This window comes from Populus euphratica, unplaced genomic scaffold (genome assembly GCF_000495115.2).
Source record: "Populus euphratica unplaced genomic scaffold, PopEup_1.0 scaffold951.1, whole genome shotgun sequence".
NCBI classification, from domain to species: Eukaryota; Viridiplantae; Streptophyta; class Magnoliopsida; order Malpighiales; family Salicaceae; genus Populus; species Populus euphratica.
In genome coordinates this window covers 18,044-37,261 of record NW_011500806.1, presented here as the reverse complement: position 1 = coordinate 37,261, position 19,218 = coordinate 18,044, and the positions used below count along the sequence as shown (strand labels likewise).

Here is a 19,218-nt window from a genome sequence, read left to right as displayed (position 1 = left end):
CTATCGAATTAAACAGAGTAAATCCATTCTATATTTCAAAGATTTGAGAGGTTTGCACCCTAGAAAGACTATATTCATCCTCATTGTTAATGCAATGTCTATTCCATCTTTGGAGAAAAGTGTGATTACACTAGGGGAAATATGTTAATCCTTTGTAAAGTAAAGTATGTCATGGAAAAAAGAAGATGTTCATTACTTCCAAAGTAAATGTATTTTCATATAAAAAGAGTAAACTCATCCCATCTTTGAAAGATTTGAGACTTGAAAAGTATAACACCTTTGTTATTTTGAACAATATAATTCATTTATAACAAACTTATATTTAGTCATTGGTCATAATATATTTCTTTCCTGCTTTGGGGTGCAGTCATCCAGTAAAAAAAACTTTATTAGAGTTATAGTATTGGTCCTAAAGAAAAGAAGAAATGGAGTTTCTCCGATGAAAGTTTTTTGTGTAGTCATAAAAAAAACCTCTTCCAAATTAAACATATTCTTTCAGTTATTCTGAAAATATGAATGGCCAAAAAAAAGGTAACCCCCTATTTAGGGATCATCTACCCTGTCAAGTCCACAAACTTGGTACGAGTCATTGGTTAACAATAACTCCTCAAGTTGCACGGATTGAACCACCACTTTGTTGGTATCCATTGAAAGCTTTTCTAATTATGATAGTAATTAGGGATGATAATGACAATAAAGCCACTGGTTTACAATAACTCCTAAAGTTACACGGTTTAAATCAACATCTCACTAGTACTTATTAAAAATCTTCCAAGACTTTGAGGCTCCAAATTCAATAGTAATTATGAATGATAATGGTCTGGCTTCTAAAAGAGCGATCAATGGCTCTTTTTTTTATGGTTTCCCTATAAAATGCGCCATTAATGAAATCCAATTCTATCTCATGGGTTTGAAAGTCAAGCCAAGATTGTTAATCTCTTAGTTCTGACAATTTGATCTATATTTTTTGTCGAAATGACTAATGGATTATGCTTAATACATGCAAAAAGTTCCCTCCTTCGAGTTTGGAAACCCTCCAATGATTAAGTCAATGTAATATGAAAGAGAAATCAATCCTTTTTTAAAAGAAAGCCATATATATATATATATATATATATATATATATATATTAATAAAGAAAAATTTGAACCTAACCAATTGAGGTTACATTGGCTTCTTTTATAGCTTTTTAGGTCTCCCTCCTTTATGGAAAGGGCAAAAGTTTCACATATCAACCAAATATCTTTGATTTCTTACAATAAAATACCTTTAACTTATCATAGTAAAATATCTCTGACTATAGGTCTAGCAGTTCGTCAAACTCACACAAGTCTAGGCTCAGCGCTTAGTTGAGCCCGAAGATGGTGGGTTTGGTAATTTACCCAATCCACATGTGTTTGGGCTTAGCATCTGGCTAAGCCAAAAAATAATAGGTTTAATGGTTCACTAAACCCATAAATATATGGGCTCAATTATTGGCTAACCTTAAAGATGATGGGTCTTGCAGTTCGCAAGACCAACACATATCTAAGCTTAAAGTTTGGCTGAATACATAGATAATGAGTTATCACCTTAAACTTTGTTTATTTGTTTAAAAGAGAGGAAAAAAAATGTCAATCCATCAAAATATATAACATGATATCATATATGTAGAAATAAAAGAAATACCTACTTTTTTTATATATAAAAAAAGTTGTTGTTTCTTTACAATAATCTAGTTTATACATACACACATAAAAACACTCATGAATCAATGTATAAAAAGAATCAACTTACAGTTTTGTTAATAAAATATAAATTTTAAGATGTAAACTAAAAATCAATCCTCTGCCTTTAAAGAAATTTATTATTTGTTATATGGTGTTTGCAATTTTATTTTTCAAGTATATTCAATCATTTATTCTTAGTAAGATAAACAAAAGTAAAAGAAAAATAAACTTATAAAAGTTATTGTATAAGAATAATTATTAAAAGTATTTGATAGAAAGAAAATAAAAGAATATGATACAAGAATTTTTTGAAAGTTGAAAACTTTTTTATAATTATCTATTTAAAAAGACAATCCCAACCGTTAATTCGGTCAATTTAATGTTTTTTAAAGAGTTTTTTTTTAACAAACATAATTTTCTATTTTAAATTTTAAAATAATACAAATCTATTTTAAACTCTTGACTTGTAATTTAACAGACAATCTCATCCACCCTAACAGTAACATCTTATAAGGTGCATCTTTTGGGTTACCTTTAAGTAAGGGGTAAAAAAAATCTCTTATGCGTATGACAAAAAAAAAAGTTGTCACAAAAAGTATTAATTTATAAACTACTTATTTTATTTATTACAATACCTGCCAATTAAGTTATTTAGTCACACCATTGGTTATCCTCTTTTTTGGAGAAAAATTGAAGCATCCAATGGTGTTTGATGTCCTTAAAACTGTCCATATGGTTGAATTGATTTGGATTATGTTTGGTATTGCTGTACAACAATATTTTTTTTAAAAAATAATTTTATATTTTTAAATTGTTTTGATATATCAAAAAATCAATTTTAAAAATAAAAAATATATTATTTTAATATATTTTCAAGTAAAATTACTTTGAAAAACAACATTAACTTATTCTCCAAAAGCATACTCTTAATATAAAGTCCAACTCCACATCATAAGAAATACTTATAGTAGAATTGGAAGGATGCATGAAATTGCAAGGGAAAAAAGAAGTTGGGTGTATATCTGGCTTGCATAAAGATGGTACCCTCTGGTTTATAACATCCGTTGCTGGCATAGCCGATGCTGCGACAAAGCATTGTTTTGAGACCAACAGGAATGCCCTTCCTGCCTGCGTTGGGTGCTTTTTTTTCACTCACTTACTGACTTGGGAGTCATTTGAACTTTGCATGCTAGTTATGAAATATTTGTTTCCGATATTGAAATCAAGAGAGCCTGGTTTCTAACCATCTAGGTGGTGGCCAAGTGATAAAGACTTGGGACGAAGAGGTTTGCTCCCTCTGTGGTCTCAGGTTCGAGTCCTTGGTTACTCATATGATGGCCACTGGAGGCTTACATGGTCGTTAACTTCAGGGCCCGTGGGATTAGTCGTGGTGCGCGCAAGCTGGCCCGGACACCCACGTTAATCTAAAAAAAAAAAAAAGAGAGAGTCTGGTTTCTCTCATTCTCTTTTTTTTTGTGTGGCAGTAATCTCCATGCCTAGTGTCTTTCATCCCTAACCTTTTCTCTTCGGCTTGGAAAAAGTTCGGGTTATGGTCACTCAGGGAGTGTACATGCACATACATCATTTGGCAAATGCTAGGGGGTGAAATCAATTTCTTTTTTTAGTATAAAAAAGATATTTAGATACTGTTATTACATGTTATTTTAGTAAAAAATAAACAATTAAATCATATAAAAATTAAAATAATATGATTTGGTTGCCTTGATAGGTCCAAATACAACCCAAATTACTACTAAAAATTTAGTTTGAATAGGAGTAAATATTTAACATAATCATTTTTTAATAAATATTAAGATGATATCATATTAGATCGATTTAGGTCAATCTAAATTAATCTGTTAATCTGCATACTAAATTATGATATCATCATAATCTTTTAGAAAATAAATCAAAACAAGTTACAAAACTCAATTTCAAATAAATCAAATGTTGAATGATGAAACTGAAAAAAAATAATTAAAAAAATCCAAGAAAATAATTATAGTCAACCTGGGTTAATCTGTCAAACCTGCAACCTGATTTATGAGACCTGAATAATCCAATAGAAAGTAAATTGAAATAAATTATAAAGCTCAATTCTCAATTAACTCAGTATTATAAGATAAAAATTAAGAAAATTAGAAAAATAACTCAAGTCAATCAAGATTAACTCATACCCATGACATAAATCATGAGACGGAGATAAACTCATAGAAAGTAAACTGAAAAAAATCATAAAACCTAATTCACAATAAAAAATGAAATTGAAAAAATAAAGTCAATTAAAAAAATAAAATCCGAGTTAATTGAATTAACTTTTCAAACCTGCGATTTGGTCATGAGTTTAAATTGAGTAAGAAATTAAAACTCAATCCCAAATAAATCTAATATTAAATGATTAAATTAAAATTAAAAATAAATAAATTAAAAAATTATTTCAATAAATACAGTAAAAACATGTACTCCTTTAGCTATATTTTTGTTAGAATAATATACACGGTGGTACTACAAAAAGACCCGTATTTGTAAAGGTGTTTGGATTAATAACCTATGCAATCAGAATACAAGTCTGAAGGGAATAAGGAATTGAGGATTTAAAATTTACAAACCTTCCAAAGATGTATCTAGTAAATTTTAATTTGGTCCAACAACTGCCAACTAATATTCTTTTTTCCTTCCTCAGCTCTCTTATAACTTCAATTTCATCCCTAATTTTAATTGTGTAGGTTTGTATGAGCACAATCAAAAGACCACATCATTGTTACCACATACCAATATGATCCCCAGTCAATTGTCAGACGCTAATCCGTCATCATTTTTCATTGTTACACTAAAATTCAAGGAATATATATATCAAGAAACGATTAAGCCTAAATCCTGAATTCAAAAGTTTCTTTGTAAACCCAAGAATATAAAAACACCAACAAAAATATTTATGATGATATATATATCAAGAAACGATTAAGCCTAAATCCTGAATTCAAAAGTTTCTTTGTAAACCCAAGAATATAAAAACACCAACAAAAATATTTATGATGATATATATATCAAGAAACGATTAAGCCTAAATCCTGAATTCAAAAGTTTCTTTGTAAACCCAAGAATTTTAACAACAAAACTATTTATATATATATATATATAAACATTATTTAAATCGCATTTTCAATCATCACTCTTAACAAGTGCAAATTTAAGGCACTTGTAAAACGCATTGATGTATATATTTATTTTTTACGTATTTTTGTACATTGATCTTCAGAAAGTCTTAACTGCCCCTCTTTTACTTCACCGGCAGTGAAATCAACCACTGTCAAAAGTGACCTCTTCAATTTCAACGTTTGCAAGTATCAAATTCAAATCATTAAGACTTTAGAATGGAACTTCACACTCTGGTAGGATGAAATTCTGTGTGTCACTGCAAGAGCCTTGACAAATCGATTGCACTGACGCAGATCATCACATCCCACCAAATAAACCATCGCCCCATTTTGAGAAAGCACATGGGTGCATTCAAGAACAATAATTATGATAAGAAAAAAATGCTGTGATGTTGAATATCAGCGAGTGCTGAAAAATCAGCTTTTGTAACTCAAGAATCATTAATTAATTGCGCCTGCTAAATGCACAGCAAAACAACCACACCTTTCTGATTGTTTAGTAGATTAAATTCACAGGCTCATGGAATATCATTATTACAGTAAAGAAGAAAATCCCCCACGCCTTCCCCACAACTCAATTACTAAATGCTAATAAAGAATAAAAAATGGGGGCAAATTGAAATTCTCACCATCAATGCAATTGCCAAATGGTAATTGAAACTTTTCCTGGGGAAGGATTCTCTAAATGTTGTCAAACCTGATGTTTCTAGAAGAAGCGTTAATTTACACCATCAAATACAACAGAGGTGATCTACAATTAGCATATCTCTCAGTTATGAGACTGAGGATTCATGTTGTAATGGAGATATTACACCTAAAGGGTGTAAGATCGACACAGCATGCAAGAACATTTACCTCAAAATGGAAGTCGTATGACTGCCAAATGGTGGGGCTCAAAATAATCAGAGGACGCATCATCAAAGGCATTCAAGAGAGCTCCTCCTTACTGAACTTGTTCCAAGCTTCCTGTTCAATGAAAAGCAAAAGACACCCTCAAGCAAATGAGAAACAAAGTAGAAAAGCAACTAAAGGCTAGATGTAGCAAATGAACCACAGTCGAAAACAATCCACTACCCAGCAATGGAGGTACCTAATTTTGATACTAGGAAATTCATGCTGTACCTTGAGGATATCAAAAACCTTCTCAGAAGTATATTTTTGTTGAATAGTGGCACCTTTCTGTTGAACCTTGTCAGGATGGACGCATAATGTTGCCTTTCTATAGACTTTTTTCACTGAGGTAGAGGTGATCAAATCTGTCAGTGAAACTGGTTTCCAATCACACTCAGGCCAAAGCACCTGCTCATCATTCCACATATAAAATAAACATGTTGGTAATTACTTTATGCTTAATTAAACCAAGAAGAGGGGGGGGGGGGAATCATTGAACATTCAATAATAGCTTCAAAACATGAGAATGACATTTCATTTTCGTTTGAACTGAAACCCATCGCTTCAAGCAACCTCTTAAACAGAAAACACAACAAATACACAAGTTCTAGCAAGTCCAATGATGCTGCCAGTGGCCCTCAAAATGTTTTCTTGATAGTATGGTTGGTGGTGAAAAAGCATAGACTTTACACCATTAGAGCAGTGCCTATAAAGGTACCGCAAAAATAGGCATGCATGGAGTGTGCAGGCACTATCATCATATCAAAACTCCAACAATAATTTTAACTTCACCATCATAAATACAGATAACCCAACACTTCCAGATGCAGAACAAATAAAAAGTCGTAGCATGGCACAAGACTATTTTAATGGAGCATATCAACTTATTAATGTTTCATGGCATTCATTCAGAGCCAGAAACAGCAGTTGTGATCATCAATCCAGAAGCTCGCTTCAAAGACTGGTTCCAAATTGCCACTTCTAAGATGCAAGACCACAGTTTGGTCAGAGACTAACACGCAATTCAGATATAAAAAGTAACAAATATAAGAGAATAGATGCAATACTTTCTTGCCTAGTAAAGTGCTAAAAGTTAAGCAAAAAGATTTACAAATTAAAAAGGCTGTTGTGAAACTCACATGTTGCAATGATGATAGCAGTGCACGCATATTGCCTTCCTTCCCTGCAGCCCAGTGCTTTATCTGAACATCCATTTTGTCAGCTATCCTCTGCAAATTAATATCAAATATCACCAGAATATTACTCAAAATTAAGAGGTTACAGTGGGAAGAAAAAAAATAAATATTGGAAGATACAGCCATGATCCTGTTAATCCCGGCCTCATAAAAAGAGAGCAACAAAGAAATGAATAGATATGATCATTTATGTATGTACCATATGTACATACACATTAGCACATAGAGTGAGTTCTTTACAACTTGTCTTTAACCCCAAAAGAAGCACCACAACCATCCTTACATTGTGCATATGGTGCAAAAAAACCAATAACTTGTAGAGCCAGTACACAAAGATCCCACTAATGCATTGCAAGTCAAGGCAACTCTGAATTCAAGTCAAGGCAACTCTGAATTTACTTACACGCCTCTCCTCTTGCTCATGCAAAGTTTGACGGTCACGCTGGTTCATATCAGCAACTGCTTGTTCCTGTATATAAAACAATCCAAAATTGTAGAAATCTTCATCTATGGTGACAAATACAAATTCAATCTACAAAGGATGCATTCAATTTCATACCGTCAACTAGGAACATCAGCTATGTGCTTTAAATCAACAAGCAAGGAGTCACAGATATGACCCAATGGCAAGTTATCAATATTACTCTATGCAGGCTCTTACTAAGAAAAGGTGCACAAGATGAAGCCAGGGTTAGAAATACTGACAAAAACCAGAGAAGGACAAATCACTTCTTCCACTGCTGCTGGAAGGAATTTTGTGCAAGATGAAGGTCATTAATTTATGACTACAGCCACTAATTCATCAAGGTATAGTCACTAATTCATCAAGTACAAGAGCTCTTAGATACTACTTCTCTATTCTTATTTCATAAATCCACTGATTTATTTTCACCCTCTATATAAACAAACACGCAGTATTACTATAATCCAAGAGAAAAAAATAAGTTCATCCATTCAATATTATAACTCTGGTCGTATTTGAGAAACAAAGAGTGGAGAAATGACAAGAAGGAAAACAGACCATACGATCCCTGGTCCTCTGGTGACGATCCCATCTGGCTCTTCTTCTTTCTTCACTTTCCCCTTCAACCTCCTCAAATTCTCCAGATAATGTGGCATCTTTGGCAGAGTAAAGGTGTCATCATATTAGAAAAGCCAATGCATCAAAAGAACATTTCTACTGCTACCACTGAAATCTAATTTCAATAAAAAAAAAACTACCTCCAAAAATCAAAGAAAGGTCACCAAGTGCATTTGTTGTAGAAGAAGTCTTCCTTATGCCAGGTGAGGGGCTTGAAGCCTTTTTAAAAGGGAATTCGGGCTTTCCCTTTCCATTTATCTTTGCATCAAATAGAGGGTCCTAACAAGTCCATCCAGAGTCAAATAAAAACAAGCTACTAGTGTTACAGAAACCTTTACTCTGGTATCAGTAGTTCTTACCAGAACTCCAGACCTTAACTTTGGTACATTGCTGGACTGAGAAACCCTGCCAAAAAATGATTCTAGATCATCCGCGCTCTCCTTTACTTCCCCAGCATGGTGACCATTAGAGACACTACGAGCATTGTTTTGCATCCTACCCATAGCAAAGTCTTCCAGTTCATCTATGGCAGAAACATCCAGAACTTTTCCTGCATCATGGGGCATTGTAATATTATTAAGTTTATGAGAACAGATAAGTAAAGAAATCAAGTTGACCTACTGTTTCAATTTAAGTACACAGACTAATTTTTACCTGTCTTCAAAACTTGTCCTGGTTTTGGAGGGGGTCTCAATGGTGGGGAACAATTTGATGAAACAGCAGGTTCTGTTCTTCCAGAATGATTAAACTTACCAAATTCCTCCAGTGGGTCTGTAAACGATTTTGTTGTGGTTGAAGTTTGTTCAAGTACAGCAAAAGGGTCCTCTGATGAAGTGAATGCTGGTGTAATTGTATGCATATTTTTTCTGCACCAAAGGGATGATAACAAGAAACGTTCACGGACATGCCATTACATCGTACCGAAAATGGGGTAACACTATATAGGAACAAGAAACGTTCACGGACATGCCATTACGTACCGAAAATGGGGTAACACTATATAGTTCCAATAAAAAAAGATTATAAATAGACTGGTAAATCACTATAAAAGGCTTCGAAAAATTTAACTAAATCCATACTAAACAAGAAATCTAATGCTCGATTACAAGAATCACTTTGAAGTATATCATCCTGTCTCAACTTTTAGGCCATTAAACTACCATCTCATCATTTTCTAGAGAATGTGTGATAAGTAAATTAACTTTAACTTGTCATGCCCACCAGTATTCATACATAAAGCACAAGATTTATTATAGTATGCAAATATCTCCCTACATATACAAACCAATAACAGCAAATACAAGCTAAAGCATTGGCATTTAGTTAACCAAACAACTAAGCAAGTAATTGATGAGAGCATCAATTAAGCATGTAATCAATGAAAGCGTCAACTTCCCCATAAAGAGACACATACTCTTTCCACGATGAGTTGCTGGGACCAAACCCAGGTATCAAATCATCAAAACAAACAGATCCATTACTGCTCGGAGGCTTCAATTTTGTGCCGAAACCCCCCAACAAATCTTTGACTGGTGCACTTTGCTTGGCGGCCTTCGAAGAAGTAAACGCCCCAAAAATATCATCATCCTCGTTGTTGTTATTGTTATTGTTATTAACTGATGAACTAGACCCATTTAATCCACCAAATATATCATCAACAAAAGACGATTGCACACTCGAACTTTTAGTATTTGAAAACACAGAATCAATATCGAAACCAAACCCAGTACTCGTCTGTTTTGAATTCTTTTGAAAACCACCAAAAATGTCAAAATCATCACCAAAATTCTGGGATTTTGAATTGTTAAAGAGAGTTTCGTGATCATCCATGAAAGACCCATTATATGAATTGGAATTGTAAGTTGATTTAGAAGAAGATGAGTTGGATTTCGGGTTTGAAGAAGGGAAATCTCGAGTTTGGGCGTTATTGGGTCCTCTCGATGTAGACATTGGAGCCGATTTTCCTTGCGGTTTTAACCCCAAACGTTCTGTAAACACACCAAACTCGTCCATTTCGAGAAAAAAAAATTGAGCTATTATTTTTAATCAGTTCTGAGAAATGGGTTTTTTGATATATAAGAAAAGACAAAGAATTGGATGAAACTGGAGTGGAATTGAAGCAAAAGAAAGGAAGATCCTGGAAACAGGGGAATTTTTCTTTTTTCTTTTTCTTTTCCTTGTGTGAAAAGAAAAACAAAAAAGGAGAAAGAATTAAAAGGTGAGAGAGGGTATCAGGTGGTGTAAACAAAATGGCGGGAGTTGGGTGATAATTAGAAACAGAGAGAAGAAAATTTTCCAGGATTTGTAAGAGAAATTTTAGATTTCAGGGGTCCGTCTGCTTCACTCTCTCTCTCTCTCTCTAACATTTTCTGATTATGTGCCTGTCTGTCTGTGCTTCTGAGAACTGCCTAGGCGGTGGGTGGGAATGCGGAAGCAGCCCCATTTTGACTTCTAAGTGATGGGTCATGGGTTTCAGGACTCCAAGTTTATTATAAATCCTTCATCTTCTTTATTATTATCATTTAGTTCTTTCCCATCACTTTTGAATTTTGTTCAATCTCTCCCTGATGTCTCCAAAAAAAAAATGAATATATATAGATATATATACTCAAATGGACTTGTTTCTTTTCTTTTCATCGGAAAGGAATTTTGGATCCTCTCATTAAATATGATTAATCATGTTTTCAAATCATTCTATTATTTTTAAATTTAATTTTGAATTAAATATAAAAATAATATATAATTAAATTGTTGCCATTCTTATTATGCTTCAAATTATATTTATTTAATTTATACTCACAATTTAAATTTAATGAATATAATAAAATAAGAGAAGGAAATGACCTTAATTCAAAAAAAAATATGCGACCAAACTTTTCAATAAATATAAAATTAAAAAAATAGCAATTGGATTTTTAGGATAGTTTATTTTCATAAATAGAATCCAAGAAATTTATATAGAGAGTAAAAAGATTAGTTGATAAATAAGAAATTTGTCTTGAACTAGTTAGAAAATCACTAAAAATTACCAATTATAAGAATAAAAAACTATGATTACCTCATTAACTTTAAGTAGTAGTGAATTTTGATTTTTTTATGATTTTATAATTATTATTTAGATATTGTTTGGAATTCTAATTGGAATTATTTTAAAAAATATTTTTTGTTAGAAAAAATATTTAAAAAATATTTTTAATATTAACATTTTAAAATAATCTAAAAACATTAAAAATTAATTTTAAATAAATAAAAATAAAAATTTTAAATAATACAGTTGGATAAAAATAAAATATTGTATTAAAAAGCTATATAAGTCAATGTGGATGTGGATGTATACCGCTTTAGATTATGACACTTATCACAATTTTAATATAGTAGATAGTTAGTTAATTAACAAAAGTTTGTTAGTGTGTTATTAATGACTTATAAGCGACCATCTCTTGTAATCAACATTATACAGTAATAATTTTAATCAAGTATTTTCTTTTTCTTTTTCTTTCTCTCTTGCTCTCTCTTTATCTCTACATGATATTGATATAATCTACATAATTATAGTTTTTGTTAATCAATTGGTAAAGATTAGCATGGTATCAGAGCACATTGTTGCTCATGCTTGAAATTTCTTGATCCTCTGTTGCTTTCGCATTCTCTATTTTTTCTTGTATAATTTTTGTTTCTTCTGCATTTATAAATTGATCTTTATATTTGGTGGTATCTAGTGTTTCTTCATTGTTTGATTTGTATTTCTTTATGAATCTTGCATAGCAAGTGTTTGGTGTATTGTCTCATTCACAGATTGATCTTGAAGTACTGATGGTGACTGCTTCACAACCCCAATTGCTTCAATCTTCAATTACAACTCTCATTTCCTCCATTCCTACATCAGTTAATGCCAAATTTGATGAGTCAAACTACCTCAATTGGAACTTCTAAATCCTACTTTTACTTGAAATTAATGGAATTATGGAGTATATTGATGGTTTGCTCCCTTACCCACTTCAACATGGGTTAACCTGTGTTGAATCTGGTATAATCTTTTCTTTCTCTGAAACTAATGAATATATAGTATGGAAAATGCATGATCGAGCTATTATGCAATTGATCATTGCCACATTATTATTGATTGTTATGTCTCGTGTAATTAGTAGCACTAGCTCTAAAGATTTGTGGATTAGATTAAAGGAATAATTTTTCACTATATCTAAGACTAGTATTTTTCAGATGAAATCTAATCTACAAACAATTAAAAAGGGTTCAGATTTGATTTTACAGAATCTTCATCGCATTAAAAAAGCTAGGGACTACTTGTCTGCTGCTGGGGTATATTTTGCAAATGAAGACATTGTGATTTTTGCCTTGAATGGCTTACCACTTAAGAAGGAAGCATAACTCAAAGGAAAATAATCTCAATCCTCTACAAGGCTAAGAATCTGAACTAAGTGAAAAACCAAACTCATCTAAGTGTCTAGATAATAATCAAACTGATATTTGTCAATCTATCTAGTTTATTTCCAACTCTAATTTCAATTCTTGTGATGATCTTAATATTTTCATTGCTACCTGTAAGGGTGTACAATTTTATACCAAACACTTTATGTCTAACTATGTGTCCTGTAAAAATCTTTTTTTTTTTTTTGCATTTACTTCACATCTCTCTTCAGTAGACAAGAATGTATAAGATATAAATATTATACATGGATGCCTGAGTGGAAGAATGCTATTTCTAAATAGATAAGGACATTTGAGAAAAATTATACATGGAAAGTGATGGGTCTGCCAAAAGAAAAGACAATAGTGGGTTGTAAATGGGTGTTCACAGTCAAGTATAATTCATATGGATCTCTCGAAAGATATAAAGCACGAGTAGTGGCCAAAGATTTTACTCAAACCTGTGGTATTGATTAGTGGCAGAGTCAAGATTTTTTAAATAAGGGGGTAAATTACTAACAAATATTTGATATTATATACTATACATACATATATTATCTATAAAAATTAATTTAAAATACATGTACCAATTCAAGTCAAGCAAAATTAATTTAAAAATACTTTTAAAATAAAATAACTTATGTTATAATTGTTTTCTTCAAGATTTTATATTTTAAAACTGCTTCATAATGATTTTATTTTTAATCTCATTAAAAATATATTTCAATATATAAAACAAGCTTTCATTTATCTATTTCTAAATCTTTCAAGGATTAAAAAAGTTCTTGACAATAATTCTATACTGACATATGGTACATAACATCTAAAATCATAGCTTAAAAGGATTGTTCCAAATTGATATTGTTCTTACTGACTTGTTATTTTGTATAAGTGGATTAAACATAAATATTAAATGCCTTTTAATTTATTTATTATGTACCTAATTTGTTCTTACTGACTTGTTATTTTGTATAAGTGAATTAAACATAAATATTAAATGCTTTTTAATTTATTTATTATGTCCCTAATTTTTTTTTGTCCTGTAATCATTAGTAAATTCAATATCATCATTTTTCATATGAAATTTATAACACAATACTTATCATTTTATCAAAACTCATTTCAATTCATATTCGTTAGCATACAATATTACCTATACATATATTAATTCAACAAACCCATAAATTATTATAAACTCTAACATTTTTAATAACTAATTTTTGAAGATGTAAACCCAGTTTTTTTGGAGTGAAGTCTCTAACAACACAATATAAAAAAAACACGAATATAAAAAAACATGACTGCTAAGCAACCCAACTCTTTTCTCAAACTCATTAGTTATTTCATTCTCTCTCTCTATATATATATATATATACCCCAAAACTGAAAGGAATTTTCTTTTTGGATTTGATTTTGGAATGGGGCAATTGCCATCTCTTGCCCCTATGTGGCTCCGCCACTAGTGTTGATTATCTTGAGACCTTTGCTCTAGTGGCAAAGTTGAATATTGTGAGAGTGTTTTTCAACAATTAGATATGAAGAATATGTTTTTAAATGGTAATTTGGAGGAGGAAGTTTGTATGGATCCACCGCCTAGATTTGATGAACACTTTGGATTTAAGGTATGTAAACTGAAGAAGTTACCATACAAGCTCAAACAGTCTCCAAGAGCCTGGTTTGAACTATTCATTCAATCCATAAAAAAACAAGGATATATCCAAGCTCAAAGTGATCATACTATATTCATAAAACACTCCAATGATGGTAAGATTGCAATTGTCATAATATATATGGATGATATTATTCTTACTAGGGATAATATCACTAAAATGGATCAATTGAAGAAAAGTCTAGCTTTAGAATTTGATTAAAGATGTGGGGTCTCTAAGATACTTTCTTGAAATAAAAGTTGCTCATTCAAAAAGGGGTATTGTTGTCTCATAAAGCAAATACATTTTTGATCTCTTTAAAGAAACAGGAGTGAATGGATGTAGACCTGCCAGAACTCTAATTGATCCTAATAAAAAACAAAGAGATATTTAGGATGGAAATCCTCTAAATATCATTTGGTACCAGAAGTTGGTGGGAAAATTGATTTATTTATCTCACACCCGACTAGATATTGCATTTACAGTCAGCATAATAAGTCAATTTATGCACTCACCCTATGAAGTACATCTTAAGACAATATATCGTATCCTAAGATATTTGAAGAATACTTTAGGAAAGTAATTGTTTTTCAAGAAAAGTGAGTAGAAGACTATTGAAGCATATAAATATACAGATTGGGTAGGCTTAGTTACAGACAGAAAATCCACATCAGGTTACTGCATCTATATATAGGGAAATTTAGTCACTTAAAGGAGTAAAAAATAAAGTGTAGCAGCACAAAGTAGCATAATCTAAGTATTGATCTATGATGTATGAAGTATATGAGATCTTGTGATTTAAAAAGATTCTTCAAGAATTAAAAAGACCATTAGGGATGCTAATGAAACTCTATTATGACAACAAGGTTGTGATTAACGTTGCTTATAACCCTGTACAGCATGATAGAACCAAACATATTGAGATTGATAGACACTTTATAAAAGAAAAATTAAAAGCTAGTATTATTTATCTGCCATTTGTTCTAACAACATAACAAATGGCTGACATTCTTATAAAAGGATTATTCAGATCAATCTTTGAGTTTCTTATCAGCAAGTTGGGTATGATAGATATTTATGCACCAACTTGAGGGTGAGTGTTGAAGATAAGGATAATTAGTTTCTATTTCAAATTCAAATTTAGATTTGAATAAGTTTGTTAAGGAAGTATGTTAGTGGTTCCTATAATCTGATAGATTATGATTGACTTTTACCAGTACTACTTTCTGTTTCAAATTCAAAATTAGATTCGAATAAGTTTGTTAGGGAAGCATTTTAGTGGGTCCTATTCTTTTGGCATTTCTTATCTTTATGCAATATGGTAGATTATAATAAACTTCTACCAGCACCACTTTGGGTATAAATACCTCATATAACTTTTATTATTAAATAAGAAAAAGATAGTGAAACTCTTATTCTTCTAAACAACTTTCAATATGTCTATGTTTTCTCTTTGCTATCCTATTTTGTTCAGGAGTATATGGACAAGAGAGGCAATGTGAAATGCACTTTTTAAGGAGAAAAAGTTTCAGTCAATTACTGGTATACTCATCCTCCGGTCAGTTTGATAAGTTTTAATGATGAAACAAATTGAGTAGAAACAAAGGAATAAAAAACAACAAAGGTAGGAAACAAATCAAATTTATTTACTAAAGGGAAAATCTAGCAATATCTGGTACATTCATTAACAAATATAGTGTAGTATCTATACCCATCAAATAATATACATGGTGCAAGACCCCACAAATTAATATAAATAGTGTCAAATAGAGTTACAGACTTATAGAGTTACAGACTTATTGACATACTGTAGAAGAGATAGTTTGCTAAATTTCCCTTCAAAACATAAATGACACATTATAAGTATAATGATTTTTGGAACATGCATGTGAACTTTATTTAAAATCAAGGAAACAATGTTATTTGTAGGATGTCCTAACCTCTGATGCCACAAAGTGGACTGAACTAGTTGACCAAGAAAAGCCTTAGCTTGGTATGTTTATTACGAGGTTAAAGGTGAGAGAGAGTGGATATGATACAATCCATTACTGCATAGGCCTCTGTAAAGGATCTTTCCTATAGCTTTATCCTCAATCCAAAAATAAAAGGCATCAAATATGAGTCCACAGTTATTATCAAGATAAAGGCAATATACTAATAATAAATTCTGAGTAATTTAAGGAATACAGAGTACAACATTCAATTTAATTAGAGAAATTGATGAATGATGAGTATAATGACCAATATGGGATACTAGCAAACCTTTACCATTTACAGTATGAATTGTTTCAGTTGTTAGATATGGTGAGGCCAGCAATAGATTAACCAAATTAGTTGTCATATAATTGGTGGCATCAGAATCAGTGAGCCACACTTGAGAAGATCCTGAAGAATAAGATGATGGAAAGGCAAAGTGGATCACTTTGTGGATAACTTGCATAAGGGATTATTTTACTTTCCTGTTCTGTGAAGATATGACTCATAAATATGAAAAAGGAGCTTAATATGGAGTATACTACAGAGGTTGTGGTTGCTTAGGATAAGATGACTATAGGGAATATAAAGCAATGTAATTCAAACCCTTATCATTATAGAAGCAATACCATGTTGTATGATTGCTTCTACCACAAATGGTGCATTTGGTTCTCTTAGAAGGAGAAGCCCTATAGAAAGGAGCAGTGTGTCCATCAGAGGTGCATAACTGACAAACTGAAACCATGAGTGTAGAAGGATTTCAAAACTGCTGAGCAAGGGATTGACCAAGAACTCCATGATTTGAGTTGGGAAGCACATATGCCATAAGGGGAAAACCTGATTTAGAAAGCAAAAATCTAAATCCATGAAGGAATCGACCTTTACCCCTGTTCTTGTTTCCATTATATAGCTGAAAGTTTCTAGTGTGAACATAAGGATGACCATAATTTGGAGAGAAACTTTGAGACTGAAAAGGATGTCCCTTATATGTATGTATCACCTGTAATAACAACCATAGTCGACATAAAATGAGAATTAACTAAAGTGTCAATAATCACCTCCTCTGCAAGCAACTATGAGTGAAAGTCTTTTAATGAAATCACACTTTCATGTCCCCTTATAACACATCTGAAGGTCAAAAGTTTTAAATTTATAGTACTTATTTTATTCCCATTGTCAGTATCAGTATCATTTTGATTGTTAGATGGCAAAGAAAATGAGTCATCCAAACTTTTAAAAAACGTATCAGAAGTTGTTATACTCAATCCTAAAGTTTCAATATTTGGATGAACAAATTGATTTGAATTTGATGATTCAAGCAAATTGTTTGGTGTTTTTTCTATTTTAAACATGTCTAAATCTTAACTTGTGCTTTCCCCTTGAAGATGAGTTATTAAAAAACGTTTGAATTCAAAAAAGGTTATATTTATGATGACAAACTTTTTTAAAAAAAATCTGATCAAAGCATTTATATTCTTTTTAAGTAAGTGCATATCCTATAAAAACACATTTTCTAGCCCTAGGATCAAGTCTCTCCCTGTTATGGTCATGAATATAGACAAAGATAGTGCACCTAAAAATTTTTAAAAGAAGTATAGATGATAGCCTAGATATAGGATTATAATTTATGAATACCTGTAAAGTTGTTTTGAAATTTAAGACCCTAGTAGGCATTTATTTATAAGATAGGTAGTTATGGGAATAGCTTCACCCTAATGGTATTTAGATACTTTATTTATGAAACATAAATTTGTAGCCATTTTCAAAAGATGTTTATTTTTTTGTTCAACTATTCTGTTTTTTAAGGTGTATCATCAAAAGAAATTTGGTGAATTATGCCTTTTTCTAAAATCAATTTCCCCAAAGCTTTGTTGAAGTACTCTTTTCCATTGTCATTATGAAAAACTTGAATTTTTGTTTGAAATTGTGTTAGCACCATGGTGTAAAAAATTTTAAAAACTTCCTTCACTTTTGATTTTTCTCGCAGTAAATAAACCTAACTTACCCTGGCATGGTTATATATAAAGGTGACAAACTATTTTTTTGCAAAAAGTTTTGAGACTTTTAAAGGCCCCCATACATTACTATATATTAATGAAAAGGGTTTTGAAAGTCTATATAGTTGTAATGGAAATGAGGTACAATGATGTTTAGGTAACTCACAAAATTCACACTAAAATGAAGTTGTATTTTTATTTTTAAACAAACTTGGAAATAAATGCTTTAAATATTGAAAACTTAGGTGGTCTAATCTATAATGCCACAACATTATTTCCTCACTACAAGCAAAAAAAATAGATTTAAAACAAGTACTTGTAATACGTTTTCTCTATTTGGATCCATCTTCAAGGAAATAAAGTCCACTGATCTCTCTAGCCCCCCTGAGGTTAGTTCCTAAAACTCACAATAAGAAGGATAAAAGTTAACATGACACTGATGATCATGAGTTATTTTAAAAACTCACAATAAGAAGGATAAAAGTTAACGTGACACTGATGATCATGAGTTATTTTACTTATAGATAATAAATTGCAGGATAAATTTGGAACATGAAAAACATTATAAAATGTAAGAAAATAAGATATAAACACTCATCCTTTTCCAGCTATAGCTGAAAGAGAACCATCTATAATTTTGATCTTTTTGTTTCCTGTACATGGTTCATAGAAAGAGAATATTTTTGAAGAACCAGTCATGTGATCAGTAGCTCTAGAGTCAATGATCCAAGAATAATGAGCATTTGATTTTATACTAGAGAGAACTGCAATGAGATAATTACCTTATTGAGCTAAAAAGCAAGAAGGATTTGAGAATTGTAGAGATTGAAAGAGTTTGTACGGGGGCCCTAATTGTTCCTTTGTGAAATTAGGCATCTCTGAATTGATTTGTGGTCCCTAAGAATCTTCACTCATGGTCTGAAATGCTCTGCCATCATTACCATTCTTTTTTAAAAAAAATTCTTGGGCTTGCCATAGATTTTCCAGCATGTCTCTTTAATATGCCATGGTTTTTTGCAATGGTCACACTATGGTTTCTTCCTTCTATCTTCATATAAATCAAATCCTCTAGAAACAAGAGTTGGGTTTTTTATTTCTAGGTTGGATTTAGGTTCTGGATCTGTCAACATTATTT

At 31.4% G+C, this 19,218-nt stretch overlaps 1 protein-coding gene across 1 annotated transcript; it reads right to left on the bottom strand.

Moving 5' to 3' along the window:
• Positions 1 to 5,289: 5,289 nt before the first annotated feature.
• LOC105116439 (auxilin-related protein 2-like) lies at positions 5,290 to 10,490 on the bottom strand. The gene is made up of 9 exons (XM_011013809.1): positions 9,450 to 10,490; positions 8,690 to 8,901; positions 8,395 to 8,585; positions 8,176 to 8,314; positions 7,976 to 8,073; positions 7,358 to 7,423; positions 6,898 to 6,987; positions 5,990 to 6,166; positions 5,290 to 5,833 (listed from the first exon to the last, which is right to left on the bottom strand). Exons 1-9 carry the CDS (start codon positions 10,046 to 10,048, stop codon positions 5,795 to 5,797), a joined length of 1,611 nt encoding a protein of 536 aa, XP_011012111.1. The 5' UTR covers positions 10,049 to 10,490; the 3' UTR covers positions 5,290 to 5,794.
• Positions 10,491 to 19,218: the final 8,728 nt, after the last annotated feature.